Source organism: Lissotriton vulgaris, chromosome 1_2, assembly GCF_964263255.1.
Source record: "Lissotriton vulgaris chromosome 1_2, aLisVul1.2, whole genome shotgun sequence".
Lineage (NCBI taxonomy): Eukaryota > Metazoa > Chordata > Amphibia > Caudata > Salamandridae > Lissotriton > Lissotriton vulgaris.
The window spans coordinates 170939950-170964943 of NC_141686.1; the positions used below are offsets into that span (position 1 = coordinate 170939950).

A 24994-nucleotide genomic window follows, 5' to 3' on the forward strand; every position below is an offset into this window, starting at 1 on the left:
GGGGACGATAGATGAGTATTCCTGAGCAGGAAGAGGTCGGAGAGGTTTGGATACTAAAAGGCAAACCTTCTATACAATCGATTTGGTCGAATTGGGGGAAGGTAGCTGTCCATGTAGATTTAAAGATTAGGGCAACACCACCTCCCGATTTACCGGTGGATCTGTTAGCACAGCTGATACTGTAGCCCTCCGGTAAGGCAAGGGAAATGACGGGGTTTGTGGTGTCGTTCAGCCAGGTTTCCGTTAGGAAAAGCAAATCCCAGTTGTTGTCTCGGAGGGACTGCCAGATGTCAAAGGTATGTTTAGTCAGCGATCTGCAATTAATAAGCGCCGATCTGAGGGTTAAGGGGGGGTGAGCATCAGAGGTAGAAGTCGGGATAGGAGCAGAGATTGGGCGGGTTATAAGAGCTGGGGGTAAGAGGGAGAAAAGACACACTGTACAGACATAGTTCTGGGCCTGGGTGTCCAAGAGAGAGCAAAGGTGAGTCGCACAGGGGGGAGGTCTTAAAGACAGCAGGTCACTCCAGGTGTATGCTGCGGTGTTGAGGCTAGTGGAGCGGACAGGGGGGCCGGCCCCGTTCGCGTCCTGGTCACGGACGAGCGCAGACGAGCTTGCCTTATGCGTGCCTTCGGCGCGCAATCGTCGCCCCCGCTGCGCTCGTCAGCTGCGCTTCCGGTCCAAGCACATTGTTATAATGGGAGGGCGAAGGGGGGGGGCGTTGCCTCTGAGTGGGCATGTCCCGGTCAGGGCGTGGGGGAATGGCGATGGAAAGCTCGGCGATTTCGCACTTCCAAGCGCTCGTTTTTGCTCCAAAAAGGGGTGCCAGTAGCAGCAGTGGTGAAACAAAGTGAATACACAATCGATTTAAAATTGCAGATTTTACAGGTTTATAAACACAAGAAATACAATCTAGCTTGTGGCTCCCGGCTGTGCCTCAGGAGATAGTCAGAATCTAATCAGCGCGCTTGTAGTTCAGCGCGCCTTTATTGACATGGGGCGGGGGGCGTGGCCTCTGAGTGGGCATGTCCCGGTCAGGGCGTGGGGGAATGGCGATGGAAAGCTCGGCGATTTCGCCTTTCCAAGCGCTCGTTTTTGCTCCAAAAAGGGGAACCAGTAGCAGCAGTGGTGAAACAAAGTGAGTACACAATCGATTTAAAATTGCAGATTTTACAGGTTTAAAAACACAAGAAATACAATCTAGCTTGTGGCTCCCGGCTGTGCCTCAGGAGATAGTCAGAATCTAATCAGCGCGCTTGTAGTTCAGCGCGCCTTTAATGACACGGGCGGGTGGCGTGGCCTCTGAGTGGGTGTGTCCTGGTCAGGGCGTGGGGGAATGGCGATGGAAAGCTCGGCGATTTCGCCCTTCCAAGCGCTCGTTTTTGCTCCAAAAAGGGGTGCCAGTAGCAGCAGTGGTGAAACAAAGTGAGTATGTCACTGGGAGCACTAAATCACTATGCTAAGAATTTATTTGTGTAGGGAATTAGTATTAAAATTACCCCATTCTTTAATATTGTTTCAGAAAAGCTCACCATGTCCTGATGATGATCGTAAATTATCAAGATCGAAACGCCATCGACCCAACCAAGGAAATTCCCCCGCCTTACTGTATATATTTTTGTGGAATATATCCTTGTTTGTGTGACATTTGTATATAGTTTCATTGTAATTTTTCACTCAGTCACCCTATGCACTTTGTCACCAATATGAGCACCTGAAACATATGTCTTCAAAAAACAAAATAAAGTATCTTTTTATATGTTACCCTACAGAAAAGCCTTTCTCCCAAGATTGACTCAAATAACATAACTATACCTTACTACATAAGGACCTTTTTGGCCACCAGAAACCATTGTTTTTTCTAAAAAAAAACACAGGCACATGAGCACATCTACAGGAATCGTAAACATTACCACTCCATAAATGTGCAAGTGGTGTTCCAGGCAGATATGATCATCTCACACGTGAGTGCCAAATTCCCAGGCTGAGCCCATGAATCATACATCCTGCATAACAGCCTTGTACCCCAGCTGATGGCTAATCAGCATCCTGTGTGGGTGGGTATACCTAGTTATTTGGCATGCTGTGTGTGTGTGACCTGCTGTCCTCTGCCTCAGCGACATTGCAATGTTCATTAGTGGCTGTCACACCTAGGTGATTCTGCATATCCCACCATCCTTGGTTGCTGAGCCCACTGCGGAATCCCAGGACCCCGGCTGAAGTCCGCTACTGTGATGCCCATGGGATTGCACGATGTGTGGTGGAGCGTACTTTTGGTCTGCTGAAGTCACGTTTCCGCTGCCTGGACAAGCCCGGAGGTGCACTGATGTACTCGCCCAGGAAGGTTTGTCAGATTGTAGTGGCATGCTGCATGCGCCACAACCTGACCATTCACAAGGAGATTCCCCTGATCCTGGATGATGATGAACAGCCTAGGCCCACGCCTGCAAACCAACCCGTGTCTAGTGATGAGGACAGTGGCGAGGAGGAAAGTGTTGACCTGCGTCAACAGCTCATCACCCGCTACTTCACTTGAAGGTGGGTGACAATGTACAACATAACCATTGCCTGATGATGTTGCTGTTGTTGTGAAGTTGTATGTGCGATTTGTGAAAGCAGCCAGTTGTAGGCTCAGTGGTGGCTGACAATGTTTCTGAGTCAGTTCATTTAGGAATATCTACAGGATGTGTATGTTGGCACTTGTTGCCCATTGTGATGTGTGCATGTGGGATTCTCTTGTTGTGAAGTGTTGTCGGAAAACCACTGCGACCACCATGGAAGCAGAAAACAACCACAAACCAGTACCCTGGAAAAACCAGTGGTCAAATTAGAATACACCGGCAAAAAAATCCGACCGTAGCGGAAGGAAGCCAAGAAAACCCATCTGTAGCGGGCGAAGATGGCCAAAACACGTCCCCGGCAGTCGGAATCGAGGCGGAAAAACATCAACGCCCGCAAGTCTAGCGGAGACACCGCACAGGAAATTATGATATCCCCGATGGTCCCGCGGTACGGTCCACTGTTTCCGACAGCCGTGGTCGCAAACTGTGAAGAATGGGAGAGCCGGCGGAAGAGCTACAGCAGAGCCACTGCTGGGGACGCTCCGTGACAAATATGTCGGCCGAATAAAAAAAAATACACTAAGGACACAAAGTGCACACAGCAAACTAATCCTAACAACAAAAGAACCGGGGGTCTATAACGGAGCTTCAAGTACTCCGAGCTGCTGCAAACTAGCCATGCCCCCCAAAAACACAAAACACACCCCAATGACAAAGCCACATGGCAAAAAGAAAAAGGAAATCCCAGGACAACCCACACAACAAACCTGACAGCACTCCTGCATTTGGACACACCTGTTAGACCTGGCACCTTTGCGTGAGTCTCCCTTCCACTTTTTTGCTAATGTGCCTCAGATGGTTTGCTGGTGTTCGCTGCTCAGGGAACTGCGCCATGGCCAATCCGTGCCGCAGTGGAAGTGCTCCCAATATAAAGTGTATACGTGTAATTGATTTCCAGGATTGGCTTATTGGATTTACTGTCAGTCCCCAATAAAGTGCATCAGGAGTGCCAGGGCTTGTAAATGCCGATAGGGCTCGTGGGCCTGCAGCGCCGGTTGCGCCATCCACTGAAGCCGCCTTGTAAAATGTGTCTAAGGTCTGCCATTGCAGATCCTGCGTGCAGTCTGGTACGGTCATGCAGGCTGGGTAAGTGCCCACACTTACCAGCCTCTAACCCTTCCCTTTACTTCATATCAGTCACCCCTTTGGTAGGCCCACGGGCAGGGTGCATTGTAAGCATAAGGTAGGACAAGCCCTGGTGTGCGTGGCATGTCCTAATAGTGAATTACAGCCATTCTCGTTTTTCACTATTGCAAGGCTACCTTTTCTCGTAGGCCAGAATGGGCTGCTGGATTATTACACTCTATAATCCCTGTAGACTCAGGGAACATGGTGGGAAGTCAAGTTTAGTATGCCTGAACTCAGAATAATAAAATACTTCTTTTAGTAAAGTTTACTTTAATATCCTGTGTTTGCAAATGCTACTTTTATAAAGTTAGCATTTGCTTGCCTAACCATCTCAGCCCGCCTCTGCTCTTATGTCTATTTGCCGTCTGGGTTGTGTGCGTGACAGGGCTGGGGGAAGACAGGTGGTGAATAGAAAGATTACACCAGGATGGGTGGGGGAAGTGCCCCTTGACTCTGAATAGATCTGTGCTCTGCCACCTCAATGCCAGCTCCGCCCCCTGGAGAGCGGCTGACGACTCTGCCCTACACTTTGTAAGAAGGGAGGGGAAGTCCGTCAACAGAGTACTCCTGGACTGTACTTGTCTTCACAATCCTGGCTCCACCTCCAGCGGAGCGTCTGCGGGCCTGCCCTGCTCACTGAAAGGAAAAACCAGACTTCGCAAAACAAAGTACTCAAGAGCTGAGATGGACTATGCAAAGGCCCCCATGGCCGGGAAAGACAAAAGAAACAGTGTATAAAAAGAGGAGCTCCGCTCCTACTAAATCAGATTCTGTTTTGACCACGACGAACCTCTGCCTGACTAGAAGGACCAAGAGAAGCTGAAGGAAGGAAACCTGTCCCTGACCTTACGTACTGGCCTGCAGTGGTGCCTCGCTGAGAACGGAGAGGAAAAGACTAGAGAGGACTTTGAAGACTTGTGCCTGAAATGATCTCCAAGGGCTTGATCTCGAGCTTGCCCCCTGAACTGAACCCCAGGATCAGTGGGTTCAATTCTGCCAGTGCCCGTCTGCTGCTGGGCCCTTAAGTTCTCTTCCCTCGCCGGAGTTGTGACTCGGGTGCCTTCAACCTCCTAAGGTCATGACAGCTCGGAGCCTGGTCGCCCCGCCGCAGAGAGCCCCGCTCAAGCTCGAGTCGCTCTCCGCATCAGTTCCGGGCCGCCCACTCTCCTGACACCCCGCCTGCTACGGAGCCCATTGTGCAACTCTCATCTTCTCCCGACGGAATCTGCACAGAGTGCATCTGATAGCCCCGGACGGTCCATACGTCGATACATACCCAACGGTCTCGCTTTGCCCTCCTGCATACTAAGGCCCGTGCCGCACCTCAAGAAGGCCTTCCGTACATTGGTACCGGAGGCCCGGTGCTGCACCTGTCTGCCCAAGAACGCGGCGACCCACACAGATCCACAGGTACGACCCGGTGTACTAAGAAGAAGTACGTCCCGCAGGCCTGAACGGCGCCTCGCGAGTTGCTCCAGACCCCGGATCGCCGCAACCCTCCACCGTCCCGCTCACCCGCCTCTCACCTCGAGGAGACTTTGAGCCGGATAAATCCTCGGAGAACCGCCGGCCTCGTCCCGGGTCCGCCCTCACCTGAGGCTGCGCCTGAAATGCCTCGGAGACCCGCAACAAGGTACACTTGAGCTCGATCCAGAGTTCACATCGGATCCAGGGTCCGCAACGTTTGTTTTCCCTGTCGTCCATCATTCCCCAACGGGTCGCTTCACCAGCGCGAAGCGCGCATCGACCCACAGCGTACCTTGCTGACAAGAACCCTAAGAATTATTGCCTATTTAAATCTGGTGGCCTCAATCGCTAAACGTTATATGGTCTTGTAATAATCCTGCACATGAAGTTTATCTTTTACATAAAGTCTACGTATTTTTGATACAACCTTACGACTGGTGTCCGTCTGTGGTGAGTCAGTGGGTTTATTGTATGTGATCATAAATGCATAACTAACTATCGCCCTGAGCCTTGTCTGCTCGCGCCACACTACCTAGAGGGTGAACAAGGGTTATTTCTAAGGAGTAGTCCTCTTACCCTGACTAAAGGAGAGGGTCCCTGTTTGTCACAAGTGCATACCTGTGCCAACGAGAGACCCCGAGTTTACCAACACTCATATAGCGGAATATAAAACCAGCCCCTTCCCTGACCAGAATCCTTTGCAATACTCCAGAAGTGAAGGGACATACACCACAGCTGAAAGGAGAGGCAAAGAACCCATCACTAGCCACCCAACACACAGCACCACCAACACTTCCACACCGGCACTACTAACCCCCCGGTACATCACACACCATACACATAACTACCACACCCACCATTCACAACCATGCACCCACAACAAATTTGCACACCACACACCATGGCAACACATAAAATGGCCAAATTCACAGAGAGTGAGTTGAAGGTTATGGTAGATGAGATAGTCAGAGTGGAACCACAATTGGTAGCCCGGTCTAACCGATACCATTAGCCACAAGAACACAAATGTGGGCAAGGATAGTTGAGAAGGTCAATGCAGTAGAGACCACCTGTCGATCAAAAGAGGGAATCATGAAGCGGTGGCATGACTTGAAGAGGGTTGTCAAAGAGTGGAGGAGCAAGTACTGTGAGCTGGCTGACAGGACTGGCGGTGGCCTTCCCATTCCACCAAAACCATTCATACATAAAATATATATCCTATTGGTGGTCGCCGATAATCAGGACCTAGTTTCCATCAGAAAAGTTTTGGACTTGCCCAAAACTTTTGTCTTTGACAAATCTTCATAAAATTTCACCAAAAAAGTAGGCAGCTGTGTCATATTGTGCATGGAAAGTTTCTGGTTGTCCGTCCAGCAGGGGCCTGAGAAGAAGGGGGGGGGTCAAAAAAGCATGTTTGACATGTTAATTCCCATAGGGATTTTGAACACGACTATGGCCTGCTGATCGGACTAACACAAAATCTGGCAGAAAGATAGCTCTTGGTTCAGAAAGAGCCTTTTTGTTATTAGCTAGAAATCCATTCTGTCGTTTTGGAGAAATTAAGAAAAACATATTTATATATCTAAAGGTGAACCCTTTCAATCTTGTGCAGGGATCTGATCGGCTGCAACCGTTCAACCAGGAGAGAAGCCGTTCAACCAGGAAGTGTTAGCTGCCATCTTTGGACTCGATCTCAGTCGAGTTTCAAACAAAAAGCTAAAAATAAGAGAAGAGGCATGGTAGAAATACCTAAACGCCCTGATGCTGGGTCCCTGAGGCACCTGGGCAAAAAGGCGCTTTTTCCAAGTTTGTGGCAATTTCGCTATGGATTAGTGAATTTGCAGCAAAAACGTGCTTGTTGCTAGTTGAGCCCCAGGGTAGGCCAGAAGCCAGGGGTTGATTTTTGTAAATATTATGGTGTGTGGGTGCACAGGGCCCCCCTCCACATGGCCAACCTTTTACCGGGGACTGCCACCTCCACGGGGCAGGCTGTTTCTTATTTAAATTTGAGGGGGACCACCACCTCCCCAGGGCTTTATAAATATATTGGCGGGGTGCAGACCCCCTCATAAGCAACAACTGTGCCCCGGGGACCACCACCTCCCCCGGGCTTTAATTGTTGGACTTCCCTCCTTGAACCTGTAGTGCCGCAGGGACCACTACCTTCTTGGGGCCAGACGTAGAGAATAAAAGCGAAGAGTGGCCGCCCGGCCTCTCTCCTGGGTCAAATTAGGCACAGCGGACCCACACCTCCCCAGAGCAGGCCCAAGAAGAACAAAGGAGGGGAGATTGGCGGCCCTCATCCTGGAGCCATCAATGGCACTGGGGATCGCCACCCCCCAGGGCCGGCTCAATCAATGGATATAGCGCTTTGCTCTAGCTTGGTGGGAATTTTGACGGCTCCCACCAAGCGAGACCAAACAGTAAGTTTGCTCCCAGCCAGTAGGTAAACTGCTCCCTCTCGCTGGGAACTGACTTTTTATCTAGTTTCACAGATAAAAGAATTATCCCCACATGCAAGAAGCAGCATTTTTGACTGCTCCCTAAATGTGTGGGAGCAATGCAGGCTCCCAATGGAGGCAGCCAGCCAGCAGTGACCATGGGGCATTGAGGCTCCCACCGTGGTCCACAGCGCTACATAGTAGGTGCCATGCATGAGCTCCAGGGCACCCATGATTGAGAACTAGGCGCCAAAATTGGCCCGGGGGGGGGGGGGTTGGGCACAACCCTCCTCCCCAAAAAATGTTGGCCTGGGATCCGGGGTTGAGGTCCTAAAGGCTAAAACGAACCTCCCCTTGGAATATAACAAAACAAGAGAGCATAGTTCTCTCTTTCAATTACCCTGAGTATGCAAATGCCCACAAGCTCTGCTTGCTTGGCCCCACCCAGTTTTCCTTACTAGTATGCAAAGGTCTTGCTGTTTTTTACCAAACTAATGAACAGCTTACTAAAAGACCCCCAGCACTTTTCCCACTGATTTTGGTGATGCATTCTTCATGAAGAGGAATACGAGAACTACTCCACCAAACAACCAAGCACTAACTTCATATAGTTAACAGGTAGTACCTCTGTTTTGTGGAGAGTCACCTCTTTGTAGTCTTGTCCTTCTTCCCTATGATGAGGATTCATGTTTTCACAGATTTTTGGATGAAGACGTTGCATGAACGATCACATTTCCAAAATTACATGTACACAAATTCACAAGAGACATTACCCTGTGGTCCTTTTCACACCTGTAGTGATGAATATATACTTGCCATTTACCAAACAAGGTAACACTTAGTAATTAACCAGTAGAAAATACTCCAGCTGGTCAGACATTTTTGGCACATTGAACCTCAACTAGAAGCACTTACAAATATCAAAATTGCAGGCACTCTTAACTATAACTCGTGAAATTCTGTGACTTTATTTTTTTAGTTCAAAACGTTAATGTTGTCACTGAGAAATTCACCTAACTCTTATGCTACTTTGACCTTTGGCTTTTTCAGAGATTTTGTAAAGTTTTTTTTATATAAAAAGAGATCTTTCTATCACACTAAACTATACATTTAATTTAACCATTGTTTTTTTAAGTGAATTTGACTAGCCTCTCCGGTCATACCTCTCTCTCAAATGATAGGGTTATGTAATAGGGTGTGGAGTGGGACTGGCCTCTCCTTTCAGACCTCTCTCTCAGATGGTGGGTGTGCATAGTAGGGTGTCGGGAGGGACTGGCCTCTCATTTCCAACCCCTCTCAGATGATGGGTGTGTGAAGCAGGGTGCGGGGAGGGACTGGCCTCTCCATTCAGACCTCTCCTATAGATGACAGGTGTGCATAGTAGTGTGTGTGGAGGGACTCACTTCTCCGTTCAGACCACTCTCTTATTTGACTGATGTGTGTTGTAGTGTGTGAGAAGGGACAGGCCTCTCCTTCAGACACCTCTCTCAGATGACAGATGTGTGTAGTAGCTTGTGAGAAGGGACTGGCCTCTCCTTTCAGACTTCTCTCTCAGAAGATGGATTTGCATGATAGGGAGTGGGGAGGAACTGACCTTTCTGCTGAAAGCCCTCAGTTGTATGACAGTTGTTTGTAGAAGAGTATGGAGAGATACTTCACTGTCTGCTCAGAACTCCTCCCAACCTGATGGGTGAAAATAGTAGGTTCAGATATACATCATCTCCACTAACACTCCTTCCTACAGTGGGTATACCAAAGTGTATTAAAAGTAAGTATGGGCGAATTTTGCGAATCAGCGGTTCACAAATTCGCGCAAAATCGCAAAAAAATCTGCGAATTTGCGAATTTCCCAGCGAAATCGCGGATTTTTTTGCAATTTTGCACCATACTTAACTGGAGTACTTTCTGCTGGCTAATCAGTAAGTACTACCTCATTGGGTAAAGGTATAGTGCTTTTCCTGCACTACAGCTGTGTAGGGCCAGAAGAGTTGCCTCCAGTGACCAAGTGTGTGTAACTTTGCCATCTCACCAAAGGGCGCCGGGGTCCCTCGAGTGAGCTGTCCATCATAGTGTGTAAAGGGCGGGAAGACGGTGCACACCGCAAGTGTGGGTGGGGGCAAGGGGGGGGGGCTTCTTTGAGAGTTCACATGCCTCTTGTGTGTATAAAAGGTCAGGCACCGATCAGAGCAGCAGATGAGGAGAAAGAAGCTACTGGTTGCAGGAACTGCACGGGGATAGCACTTGTGAAAGTCAAGGATGCAAAGCCCTCCATCAAGCATCATAGCTAATTTTCGATGGTAAATATGGGGAGAAAGCACACCTGCCCAGCCTCGACAAAGCGCACAATTTTTTGGGGCTGATTAACTTTGCCATCGCGCCGAATGGCGCCGGGGTCCCTCGAGTGAGCTGTCCATCATAGTGTGTAAAGGACGGGAAGACAGTGCACACCGCTAGTGTGTGGGGGGGGCTTCTTTGGAGTTCACATGCCTCTTCTTGTGTGTATAAAAGGTCAGGCACAGATCAGAGCAGCAGATGAGGAGAAAGAAGCTACTGGTTACAGGAACTGCACAGGGATTGCACTTTTGAAAGTCAAGGATGCAAAGGCCTCCATCAAGCATCATAGCTAATTTTCTCCTGTAGATATGGGGAGAAAGCACACCTGCCCAGCCTCGACAAAGCGCACGATTTTGTTGGGCTGATAAAGGAGTTACTGAATTTGACCTTCAACTCGGGCACCTGCTTTATCTATATCTGTAAGTGCTTCCTGTTCACGGAGCCTCGTTGTCTACTTATAACTATTCTCTGACCCTGCTTCGAGGGTCAGAGCAGGGTCAGAGAATAGTTGCAAATAGGCAACTTGGCGCCACTCAGGAAGCACTTACAGGGTTACAGCAGGTGCCCAAGTTTAAGTTAATTTCTTTGTAACCATTTTGTAAATGGTTACAAAGAAATTAGCTTCCACTTGGGCACCTGCTGTAACCCTGTAGGTGCTTATTGTTATTAATATGTTTCTTATATAGCGCCTGAATCAACCCCCAAAGGGGTATCTCCGCGCTTGCCTTGGGAACCCGTCCTGGCTTTTCCCTGTGAGATAGCCCCTACAGGGCATCCCCAAGGTGAAAGCCAGGCATCCCGCCGCGGGGGGCCATTGAGGAGATTAAGCAAGCTTAATGCCCAGAGTTGCAGAGTGTGAACCCATGATTAGGTCAGGCACCGAAGCGAGAATTATCGAGTCCATAGACATTTGAGCTCAAGACCCTGCCGCGTCGGGAATTGAACCCTGGTCCCGGGTCTGACCTCTGCTTCAGGGTCTGCCTTCTCTAACCAGTGAGCCACACTTCTCCAGCAAAAGAGCAAAATTCATCCCACTCGCAAATTCGCGGATTTTGCCGCGATTTCGCGTGATTCGCGTATCGCGAAATTGCGGAAAATCCGCAAATTCCGCGAGCGGAACGAATTTTCCGCCCATACTTAATTAAAAGATCACCTACTCCTTCCTACTGTTCATGATTCCACACGTCTTTTAGAGCATAATTATTTTTTAAAAGAATAAACATTCTATTGATTACAGTACTTATGTCTCACACACATCCTCTGAATATTAAGGTGCACAATATCCATTTCTCCTATTAGAGTGCATTCACAACTCATTTGCTCATTTATTGTAATCACAAACCTGCAAGAGTTTCAGAAGACCATAATCTTTTTTTAAACAATATAGATTAAGTTTCAACCCAGTACTTATACCTAACAGGACTCTTCTCAAAATCTAGGTGTACAGGATCCCTTTTTGCTACCAACTTACACAGTATTTTTTACTTCTTTTCATCAACACCTGCAATTTTTCACAGTAAATAGTAATTGGGGCCATTTCAATTTCTAAAACTCCAACAGCTAGCCAATCAGAGTGCTCAATCTTGCAAGAGCCTCTTGCTCCAGTGAAAGCGTGAAGGCTGTTGTGTAAAACTGGCCCCTCAACCAATCACAAGGCTCCACTTTTTAATATGCACTCTTGCGAAAGTCTTATGAGCTCAACCGCCCAGATATCTATATATTTTTTTCACCCTTAATATCTCAAAATTGACTGAACGGATTTACACCAAGTAGAGAAAAAGCATAGCCTACGGCCCAAGATCTGGCTTCCTGCCAAATTTGGTTTAATTCCCTTCAGCAGTTTTTGTTGTCTTAAAGGAAATCAATGGAAAATACATGGGGATTTTTCGCGTTTTGGGACCACCTTTTTTCTCAGGTCCCGCTTGATGGACCACCCCCTGAAATTTCCAGGAAGGAGTCGAGGTGGATTAACTTGTTTGTGAAAGTTTATGAAGATTCATCAAATAGAGCAAAGGTTATTAACAAACAAAAAAACGCTCTCTCTATATCAAAGCAGATCTAACCAGAACTACTGGTGCTACTAGGTAATTAGGTGAAAATGTCAGTAAAACATAATGTTTTAAACAAACAAAACCACTTAAATTCACCAGTTATAGTTAACTCAAGGACCTATTACTTGTGCACTAAAGTAACTAAAACTCGAGGTTCTTTCAGATGTTGCAGTTATGTTACCAGTGATGTCATATATAATTTCATGAACAATGACCTAATTAGCAGTGCATGGCGTGGGTGCAAGTTATAAATATGTTAGGGTATGAGGTATACTTCCATGCTTTGGCTCCAGCGGCCAGGCCCTGTGTCCAACTCCTCCCCTCCAATGGTCAGCCACACCCCATTGCGCACACCCCGACACACAAACCCCTATTCCCACTTTATGTAAGGTTGATCTTATACACACAAAACCATAGAATTTCAGCAGTTATAGTAATCTCAAGTAATTATAACTCATTCCCTAAGGTAACAATAACTCATGATCTCCCCATGCAGTGCTAATTACCACACATTTTACATCTCTCATGACCTCTTCTATGACATCATTGATAATATCACTGCAACATTTGCAGTGAATTATTGAGGAGAAAACTGTGCATGGCGGGGGGGTGAATTATAGTTAGCATAGGGCATGAGCTTTACTTGACATAACTAGGACGGCAGAATTACTAAGCTTTTGTGTGTGCAAAATCTGAACCCAACTATAATGCCCCTGTTGCCTTTTATTTTGCTAAATATATATATATATTCACTGAAAAAACCATAGGTTATAGACCATATATAGTTAGGAATTCGCATTTACAAAACCTTATTTTACTCACACAAAACCATTGAAATTCCATATATAGTTAGTTGCACTAACTATATATCGCGCACCCGCAATCCACTGCTGATGATGTCACATATTACATCATTCATGACATCACTGATGACATCTCAAATGACATCACTGATGACATCTCAAATGACATCACTGATGACATCACTGATGACATCTCATTTGACATTACTGATCACATCACTGATGATATCATTCATGTGATAATACGATGAACCTCTTCAGACTCTAATATAACCTTAGATACAATCAGTGTAAACAGACACTCACAGACTGTCACTCATCCATGGAGTTACTCACACACCTAGTCAGTCATGCAAAGAATCAATCACACCTCCATTTCCTCAACTATACAGTTATACAAACTTTACTTATTCAAACATATACTAACACATATTTACTCTCTTATACAATCCCTGATACAAGTTCACAATGATCCATACAGCCACTCACACATTCACTGGCTCTAATGCACAGTTATTTATATATGTCAACTCTCACATGTACTGTGTTTTACATATGTACTTACTCTGACATGTAGCACTGAGATATCCATTCACTCACCAATACACTCATGCACACAGTCAACCGCCCATACAGCTGTTTCCACATGCACTTTTGAAACCATACATCTAGTGAATCAACTGCTCACACATCTATGCACAGAGTCATACACCTCCCAGCCACCCACACACACACACACAGTCTCCCATACAAATACTTGGGCAACCAATCAATAACCCATATAGTTACTCATATAGCTACTTATCAACACATGCAACAGTTTACAGAACAACAGACATAATGATGCACAAAGTAAGACAGTTTAGTCACTAACCCATGCACTCAGTGAGACACATTTAATCACTCACTCATACAGTCAGTCATGCACCTACTAAATCCTTCATCCAGACACTTATACATCCACTCATTCTTCAATATGTAAGACATATTTTAACTTTACAGAAACATACAGTCACTGGATGTTGTCATCAGTGATGTCATCAGAGATGTCATTTGAGATGTCATCAGTGATGTCATCAGTGATGTCACTGATCATGTCATGAATGATGTAATATGTGACATCATCAGCAGTGGATTGCGGGTGCGCGATATATAGTTAGTGCAACTAACTATATATGGAATTTCAATGGTTTTGTGTGAGTAAAATAAGGTTTTGTAAATGCGAATTCCTAACTATATATGGTCTATAACCTATAGTTTTTTCAGTGAATTTTCAAGGTTTTGTAAATGCTAATTCCTAACTATATATGGTCTATAACCTATGTTTTTTTTAGTGAATTTTCAAGGTTTTGTAAATGCTAATTCCTAACTATATATGGTCTATAACCTATGGTTTTTTCAGTGAATATATATATATATATACATACATATATAAACATATATCATCTGTATATCTATATAAATACAAACATAAATGCATGCATACATATACTTATATGCATACAGATGCATGTTATTTACATGAAAGTTGAAAAAACACTAATAAAAGCAAAGCTAAAAAGCCACCTCATTACAAACAGAATGGCTTTAACTTAAACAAGGGCGAGATCTATTGCATTTTTAATGCTTGTTTACTTTGGTTCCATCAAGAAGGCATTCAGATGTGTCACACATTTGCCATAAATTCTGAATGTTAGCACTCTAGTTGCACATTAGATCACTGTAGTAAAGCTACTGCTCACCAGGGACGTCTGCTGCTGGTATTCAAAGTGCATGTTTCAGTCTGCATGTCAGAATTTTTTAATGAAATTGAAGAGGGTTTGAGAAGTCACTCAAAATGTGCCCTAATTTTTCTTTCTGCAGCACTAATCATAATTCATATGGCAAAATATACCCCCTCATTTTGTTCCTTTTTAAATTAAATGTTTTAAGAGTTACCACTTTATTCCAATCAAGATGGCTTCAGGTGTGCCATACCTTTGTAATAAGTAGGACTGTTAGCGCTCTAGTTGTTCTTTAGAACACTCTGGGACATTCTGTCATTGGGCTATACTTGGGCTACATCTGGGTGATATTTGGGCTACATTTGGGCTCTTTTGTCTCTGGTGGCCTTTTTGGGAGACTGCATGTCAGAATTTTTTAATGAAATAGAAGAGGATTTGAAAAGTCACTCAAAATGTGCCCTAATTTTTCTTTCTGCAGCACTAATAATACCTTCTATTGCATAATATACCCCCTCATTTTGTTCCTTTTTAAATTGAATGTTTTAAGAGTTACCTCTTTATTCCCATCACGATGGCTCCAGGTCTGCTATACCTTTGTAATAAGTAGGACTGTTAGCGCTCTAGTTGTTCTTTAGAACACTCTGGGACATTCTGTCATTGGGCTATACTTGAGCTACATCTGGGTGATATTTGGGCTACATTTGGGCTCTTTTGTCTCTGGTGGCCATTTTGGGAGACTGCATGTCAGAATGTTTTAATGAAATAGAAAAGGATTTGAGAAGTCACTCAAAATGTGCCCGAATTTTTCATTCTGCAGCACTAATCATACTTTCTATGGCAAAATATACCCCCTCATGTTGTTTCTTTTTAAATTAAATGTTTTAAGAGTTACCACTTTATTCCAATCAAGATGGCTTCAGGTGTGCCATACCTTTGTAATAAGTAGGACTGTTAGCGCTCTAGTTGTTCTTTAGAACACTCTAGGAGGCTGCAGTAGAACACAAAGGAATCAACTGACAGTCTCTGTCCTTGTTGGATGTACATGTTTTACTGAGAATGTCAGACTTCATTTTCACATGACTGAGAAAGATAATGTGAATTTACAGAAAATATGCTTTCATCATGTTTCACACACACATGTCCTTAGGACATGTGTGTGTGAAACATGATGCGAAAAATACATTTCAGGGGTGCATGGGGGGGTCCTTTGGACCCCCCCCTGCACCCAAGAAATTTTCAAAGTGCCACTCGCAATTTGCTGATGCCTTCCCATTGACTCCTATGGGCCTTTTGGCCCATAGGAATCAATAGGAATTGCGAAAATGCACTTAAGAATTCGGTATTCATTTGGGATTCGGTAAAAATTGCGATTTTTACCGAATCCCAAATGAATACCGAAAACAATGATGCATAGCATTTTGCACTTCTTAATTTGCGATTCCTTATTTTTCGCAAATTAGGAAGTGCAAAACGTAACAATGATGCATGTGGGCCTATGTCTGTTGTTCTGTAAACTGTTGCATGTGTTGATAAGTAGCTATATGAGTAACTATATGGGTTATTGATTGGTTGCCCAAGTATTTGTATGGGAGACTGAGTGTGTGTGTGGGTGGCTGGGAGGTGTATGACTCTGTGCATAGCTGTGTGAGCAGTTGATTCACTAGATGTATGGTTTCAAAAGTGCATGTGGAAACAGCTGTATGGGCGGTTGACTGTGTGCATGAGTGTATTGGTGAGTGAATGGATATCTCAGTGCTACATGTCAAAGTAAGTACATATGTAAAACACAGTACATGTGAGAGTTGACATATATAAATAACTGTGCATTAGAGCCAGTGAATGTGTGAGTGGCTGTATGGATCATTGTGAACTTGTATCAGGGATTGTATAAGAGAGTAAATATGTGTTAGTATATGTTTGAATAAGTAAAGTTTGTATAACTGTATAGTTGAGGAAATGGAGGTGTGATTGATTCTTTGCATGACTGACTAGGTGTGTGAGTAACTCCATGGATGAGTGACAGTCTGTGAGTGTCTGTTTACACTGATTGTATCTAAGGTTATATTAGAGTCTGAAGAGGTTCATCGTATTATCACATGAATGATATCATCAGTGATGTGATCAGTAATGTCAAATGAGATGTCATCAGTGATGTCATCAGTGATGTCATTTGAGATGTCATCAGTGATGTCATTTGAGATGTCATCAGTGATGTCATCAGTGATGTCACTGACCATGTCATGAATGATGTAATATGTGACATCATCAGCAGTGGATTGCGGGTGCGCGATATATAGTTAGTGCAACTAACTATATATGGAATTTCAATGGTTTTGTGTGAGTAAAATAAGGTTTTGTAAATGCGAATTCCTAACTATATATGGCCTATAACCTATGGTTTTTTCAGTGAATATATATATATATATATATATATATATATATATATATATATATATATATATATATATATATATAAGTCAATTTGGTTTTCCACTAGCGCTGAAAAACGCCGCCTTGACAAGACCTCGTACGATGTGGGCTCGTGCTGGGTGGCGAGCCCTGCAATACCTTCGTGATTCCACACGCTCCTCTCCGTATGAAAAGACACGAGCCCAAATGCATCCAAAAGTGTTTATTTTAGCAAAATGACAAAAAAGATATATATATATATATATATATATATTCACTGAAAAAACCATAGGTTTCACATCAGTTATAGTTGGGAATTAGCATTTAAAAAACCTATTAAATTCACTGAAAAAACCATAGGTTTCACACCAGTTATAGTTAGCAGGAAGTTTTACTCGCATAAAACCATTGAAATTCCCACGTTATAGTTAGTTAGACTCACTATAACTTGCGCGTGCAATGCGTTCTGATGACGTCACATATTACATCACTCATGACATGGTCAGTGACATCACTCATGTCTCAGGCAATAGACTTTTAAGTGCAGTAGTTACAGTTGTTGCAATGGGAAACTCAATTTCAAACACAATGCAACATTGAGCTCAATGTGAATTTTTAGTTCAATGCAATTAGATACTTTATGGATTACTTTTCTAACCACAGGACTGGATCCTAGATTCAGTCTTTGGACATCTCCTGTAAACAGTTGAGTAAAAGCGTTTTGGTTACAGTAGTGATTTTTAAGGAAACCCATCCAACCACACACAAACTCAGTGTCTCATGCAAATACTCACCCAACTAATCAATAACTAATATACACACTCATGTAGTTAGTGACCAGCTGATGCAGCATGTTATACAACAACAGAGACAGTGATGAACACATTCTGATAGTTTAGTTACTAATCCATGTATTAAGTGAGGCACTTTTAATTACTCACTTAAACAGTCAAACAGCTACTAAATCCTCCATCCAGACAGTTATATATCCACTCATTCTTCGATACAGATTGGTATATATATATAATACATATTTATATTTCAAACTAAACCACATTCACTTGATGATGTCATCAGTGATGTCATTTGAGATGTCATCAGTGATGTCACTGACCATGTCATGAGTGATATAATATGTGACGTCATCAGCAGTGCATTGAGGGGGCGTGAGTTATAGTTACCTGAACTAACTATAACAGGGGAATTTCACTGGTTTTGTACGAGTGAAATGCCCAACTAAATATAACACCCCTGAAAGCTAAGGTTTTTTCAGTGAATATATATATATATATATATATATATATATATATATATATATATATATATATAGATAGATAGATATATATATATATATATACGCACACACACATATATACACACAAACACATTCATATAGAGACTGATTATTTTCATTGGTATACAGGAGTATAAATCAGTTTAAATCAATGAAAATAGAACACAAAGGCTTTTTTTATAATTAAGATCTTCTTCTCACAGGCGGCAATATATACCTTTGAATCCAACTAAAAAACAAGGAAATTGTACTTTATTTCATTTCTCTGACATCAAACTAGTTAGAAAAGCTTTCTTTGCAAATTCACAATCTGTCTAGTGACAAATTAGCGGACGCAGACCAAATTCATATAGATATCACCAACACAGAAAGGTTTATTTTTGCGATAACCATATGAGGAAAGTGCGATGCGGTGCAGCATAGTTGCCAGACTAGACTAGACACATATCCTGAATATGTGACATATTATACGGAGGAAAGAATTTGACTTACTTTCCCACACCAATGCTGATGCATTAATAATAAAGCTACTCACCCGGGTGCAAGTAATGCACAATATTTCAGCTAGGAGCATCTGGCAACCAAAATATAGGAAGCCATTTTTCCCCAGCTACTCAAGAGGTGCTGAGGGACAGACAAATTACTCATATCTCTGAGTTCCTTTAAAAGTCTCAAAGGCAGTGAAGGGCACGATTTAGATGGAATACTTCAGCACATATGAGACAGATATTCCAACCACCTTATGACAAGAGCATTACAACATAATAAATAAAATACAAAATAGAGACCTGATGGAACCAATAAAACAAAATAACTAAAGCAAACTCTCATAGCAGGAGGAATTCCTCAGATCCCTGCTATTCTTTCCACTCTCTCAATTGTTTACACATTTGTCCTATTTGTCTTACCTGAAAAGAGAGCCACCATTCCAGGAACAATAATCAGGGTGATGGCCACTAGTTTTAGAACCATAAGTGCAGTTTGTAGGTTGGCGGCCCATCTAACGCTCCAGCAATTCAATGCTATAACTAGACCTATGGGTAAAAAGAGAGATGGTTCAGATCTGACAGAGCTTCCATGATGAACTGAGGTTAAGAGCTTCAATACCACTTTAAATATATTTTCACTTTCGAAGAACTATTAATCACTTAAAACATGGGTAACATAATGTTTCATTTCTCAAAAAAAATGCTAAATTCAATTAAGAATAGAACCACAGTCTCTCAGTAATGCCAATTGCTGGCGCTACATCACATTTCGGCCTCCATTTCGAAGCAACCCAAGCTCTATAGCATTGCACATCCTTATTTCTACATTCTCAGTGTACTCTTTGATTCCAAAATCATACCAGGATATCTTTTATATTCACCCTGGTCATTGCTTCTAAATGACTGCTGCTAAAAATAAATTCAGCTGATCTTTCGCCCAACATTTCAAAAGCATCATTAGTACAAACATCAGGAGAAACCTGGGCTACGACTATAGAATGAACGATCGGCTTCATCAAGTGCACCTAGTCTTCCCTTAATAAAGTCATAAACTTTGCAATCTGAATTCCATTCACTCACACATGCCACAAACCTATCTCCCTTAATGTCTAAAATGTGTCCACATATCAGCCAGTAGCAGCACCCTGCTTCAGGTCCTCCCCTTCATCTTCAAAGAAATGATGACTTTGTCAAAAACTTCCCTACAACATCCCAACTTGATCACTACAATGTATCCAACATAAATACCCTACACACAATTTTAAATTTTTTCACACCCTCTTTACTGGAATGCCCTCTGTTAGGGTATAGGGCTATGCCCAACCTTCATGTCTTCAAGACACTTCTAAGTGGCATGTCATTCTGGTCATCTTGTGCACTCACTGCTTATGAGACTACGAAGTGTTAATATGTACATAGGTTATTACTTATTGTTACATGACGGAACCACACATGCAATTACCTTGTATGCCTTTACAAAGCTATCAATACAACGCATGTGTCACTACCACGCATCCATTTACAATGAAAATTTCATTGAAAGGCATGGTTGGTAAATGTATAAGTGTGGTAAAAACTTAGTTGGTAACTATTTCATAGAAAAGTATATATATACTTATATACCTAGATACATACATACTCTCAGACAAACTTTCCAGTTTTTATTCTAACCAACAGCAAAGTCAGCAACTTCTAAGGGATTAAAAACATATTGCCTAACATGTTTCGGCCACAGCAGTCCTTGTTCACAGGTAAAATGAAAAGCAAAGCAGCAGCATCATTGCTGCCACCTGATTACCATTTAAATACAGTTCTGCCCTCCTGGCCCTCCAGTGAATTCACCAAATGTATTGTGGTACAGATGGTTCTGCCTCAATGTATTTCACATTATAGGATAATGGATCATTCGTCCTGTGTTATTACCAGGGTCTGGGGTGTTAGCCGTCTCAAAAAACCCTCATTCACGTATGTGGTACCATGGCGGGAGATCTTGATTATCCGCTTGTGTACCTACATGAAAAGCATCATCATTGGGTCCTTTCAAGTGCTCTCACAGGTTCTGGAGTCTCTGGTATACCCAGTTCATGCGCGTACTGTTGGTCGATGAAATTGCCAGTAGCCCCGGAATCCAACAGAGCGTGGACCAGGACCGGGGTCTCCCCTGGTAATTCCAACGTAACACACACATTCATCTGGGCCACAGCTACAGCAGAAAAGACCTCATTCAATTCCTGACTCAAACAAGGGGTCTCATTCTTGCTTGAGTACCTTAGTTTTCCGACAGTTCCGGAAAGTACTCTACCACTGGCACCTCTTGGATCCTTGGTGATCTTTGGAGGCGTTCTTAAATTTCGAATTGCAGTTTTTGATATAATGTCCAGCCTTCCTGAAATACATACACAGCTTTTGGTACGCCATTTGACCCTTTCTTCCTGACTCAGTGGTCCCCATATACCACTGATTTGCATGGGTTCGGTACCATGAGAAGCAGGTGTATGTTCTTCCACAACAGCCCTTGGCCGAGAGTACAAAAAGCGAGGTTCTGAACGCTGTTGATCACCTTTCCTTTAAAGAAGACGGTGATCCAGTTGTACAGTTAGGTCGATCAGTTCATCACAAGTAGCAGGAATGTGGACTACTTGAGCAAACACATCTTTCAATTCGGCTCTTAGCCCTTGATAGAATAACAACGTCCTTTTTTCAACAGACCACTGCGTTTCTACTACCAGCCTATTAAATGTGGTTATGTACGACAATAGGTCCTGTGAACTCTGCTTTAATGTGATGAGTTCCCTATCCAGGGACAGCTGGTGCGCCTTCCTATCAAAAAGTGTGCGCATTTCCTCACAAAAAGTATGGAAATTGAGTATGGAAACATAGCAAGTAATGAGGCAGTGTACCTGGGGTTTATGGATTTATCCGCCGCCTTCGATCATGTCAACAGAGAAAAATTGTGGGCCCTGATGACAAAGCTAGGGGTCGAACCTGACCTGATTAATATATTAGAATACAACAGCAAAAGTGCGGTTTAGTGCAGAAGGAGGTTGTGCATTGCCTTTCCCGTGTAACAGCCGGGTTAGGCAAGGTTGTATTTTAGCCCCCTTTTTATTTTCCTTATATATCAACAATCTGGATATGGAATTAGGCAAATTAAGAGCGGACTCCCCTCAGATAGGTTCTCGCCCTGTTCCCGTTCTGCTGTACACGGACGACGCGACGCGGTGCTGTTAGCCCGCACCCCAAAGGCCCTGCAGAAGCTGATTGATGGGTTCGTCAGTTTCATGTCCTCACTTGATTTATATGTAAATCTGGATAAATCCTATGTAATGTTAGCAGGGGCCATAGCCTGCACGAATTTTACGTATAGGATAGGTACCCATAAAATAGGCCGGGTTCAGTCTTTTACTTATCTGGGCTTGTTGTTTGATGGGTTATTAAACTTCAATTTGTTAGTTGAAAAACACTGCTCTAAATTGGTGGCTGCAACAGGGGCGATAACGAACGAGGTTGGGACGATGGTCGCCCGAACAAGTGATGAATATTTATAGATCAATCTGTTGCTCCAAAGTGATTTATGGGGCAGAAGTCTGGGGGTTTGTAAACACTGAAATGATACAAGTGGAAAAAAACAAATACCTCAGAAAGGTATTAAAAACCCCGCAAAGCACACCGGCCCTTATTGTACACGATGAATTAGGTGCTGAGTTCATTGAAGATTTAATAAAGATTAGACCGCTTCTAGCCTGGGTGAAGATTTGGATTAATGGGGAGGCAGCTCTTAGCAGGCAAATTATTTTAGACTGACTAAAAAGGGACAAGGGAATGATCATCCCCTGGCTTAGATATGTAAAGACCACACTGGAGGGCATGGGCTGTCTGAACCTCTTTGTCAACCCTGAAAAAATGATTACCTTTGACAAAGTGAGAGTGAAAAATATATTCAGGGAGCAGGCTGTTGCACACAGGGAGGTTAGAGAAGAATCAAAAGCTACAGTGCGCGCCTATAGAGTACTAAAAATAGAAGTGGAGATGGAACCCTATTTAGCTCTATTGTATAATTCCCAAGAAAGATTTTATATGACGCGTTTTAGGCGCAACCTTTTACATCACATCCTGGAAAACCCAGCAGGTTTTACACACACTGTTGGGCAGAAGGGTACCTGCGGCTGCGACAATAGGTCTCCGCAGGATACCCTTCATTTTGTATTGTTATGTTCATTTTATTCTGTACCTAGGTGCAAGTTTTTAGTGGGTATTTTAAAACAGTTAAAGTTCAAATGTGCTAAGCTGGCACTGTTGTTTTTGCAAAGGGCAAATGACTCCCACACGCTGTTTTGCATAATGAATTTTATTAGGATTGCTGTAAGGTTGAGGATTTCGAGGGGACAGTGTTGGCATTTGTATAAATTGTATAATTATGGGGTTTATGAATTGTATTTTTAATGAATGAATTGATTTATGCACTTTTATGGTATTTTTTAAATACCGAATAAAGATTCATTGAATTGAATTGAATTGAGTAACATAGGGTCATTCCTCTCTATAATTGGGAAGGACCAACTGGCAGCATTTCCACCCAAGTAGGACATAACAAATGCTGTTTTGGACCGATCATCGGGAAATACTGCAGGCTTGCACATGAAGTGCAACTTACACTGTTCTAAGAAAATTCCAAACTTTTTGGGATCTCCAAAATACCTCTCAGGGGGAGCTAATGGCAACTGAAGAGGTGGATGGTCCGACTCTCCACTCTGATCCTGACCTATGTCATGTGGAGCGGGAGGGGGAAGAGTCCAGTTCCTAATAAGAGGGACCCCTTCAGCGCTTGTAGGACTACCACTGGACAGACCCGCCACCTCCCTTCTTTGGGTGCCCATTTCATTTTTCAACTTTAGACTTTCCCCTCTGAAGGCATCAACTTCCATGCGTAAGGCAGTTAACGTTTCCAACACCGAAGTGAGTACCGTATTAGTGTCCATCGCTCAGTCTGTAAGTATCCGTGGGCTTGTCACTCTGTCACGAATGAGGTTATCACTAATCTGTTCAGCCGGATACAGCAGGAGCGATGAGAAGCTGGTTTACTCCCTCCCCTATATGGAACCACCTAGGAGTATTAAAACACCCGCCAGATGCTACCACAGTTGGGGAAGGGGAAAAAAGGGACAAAGGAAACCATAAAGTTGCAGCAGTCAACTGACGTGGTCTGAGTACTGTTGTGGAGTTGTGTAGACCTCCCTCCCTGCAGTGACTCAGTGTATCCTGTATAAAGATATAATAATCCACACATAAATATACAGACAACACTGGCAGTGCTCTATCAATGTAATATGTGTCTGTGATACACTTACAATTATAACTGCTGCCAGCACCACATAACAAAAAAAGGCACAAAAAGGAAAAAGAAAGAAAAGAAAGCAAATAGAGGTCGTATCACTTCAATAGCAGTTATAGTTCTAAGGCATAATAGGTAATTTGATACTTCTTTCCTACTATGCACTTATCTGTCACCAGTCTGTTCTCTGGTACTCTTGTAGTAAAAATATTTGAATGTTTCTTTTCTATATCCACAGTGTAGACCAATCCAATGCTGCATGCACAACTAATCCGAGCCCTCAACAGCTAAAAGGGCTAGGAGATCCGTTACCTCGTAGCAGAGGCTTGAAGGTCACGTACTTTATGCGAAGGAGATTGCTCCTTTCTGCTCAGGAGGCCACGTTGTGGCCAAATGTCCCGGGTGCAATAATAACAACCAAAAAACACCGTTCTACGTTTACGAGAACAGAAGCGTCCAGCGCACAACAAACAATGGCTCTCGCGCTCCCTGGTGCGGGAGAATGAAAGTGCCCCAAGCGCTGGGAGTACAGAAATACTTAGCGCCGTTCGGCACTCAAGGAAATTAACAAGGCACCAAAGGCGCGAAGAGTAATTAGGGTTTCAACACCTTTCGGAGCGAGGAAAATCACACGGCTCCCCTGATGCAAAGGTGACAACGAAGAATTCAGCATCCTCCGGTGCTCGAAGGAACAAAGCGCCCCAGGCGCGAAGGAATATAGGATCCCAAGTCGGCTTCTTCTTTCAGGTGACAAGCACCTTTCCCCTGGCAGGAAGCGATTAAAAGAAGATAAGAAAGGAAGATAGGACTAACACCATACCTAGATTTCTGGGAGATGTAGTTCATGCATTCAACCATGTTTCCCGCTATCTAGCCCTTCCTCGGGTATGAATCGTGACAGGCA

General features: G+C 43.7%; 1 protein-coding gene across 1 annotated transcript in view; it reads right to left on the reverse strand.

The window, feature by feature from the left end:
- LOC147734775 (cystine/glutamate transporter-like) overlaps positions 1–24994 on the reverse strand; it is a 378702-nt gene that overhangs the window by 267875 nt on the left and 85833 nt on the right. The window contains exon 4 of the mRNA XM_086953633.1: positions 19179–19304. Coding sequence (XP_086809759.1) covers positions 19179–19304 — 126 coding nt within the window. The remainder of the gene's footprint in view (positions 1–19178; positions 19305–24994) is intronic.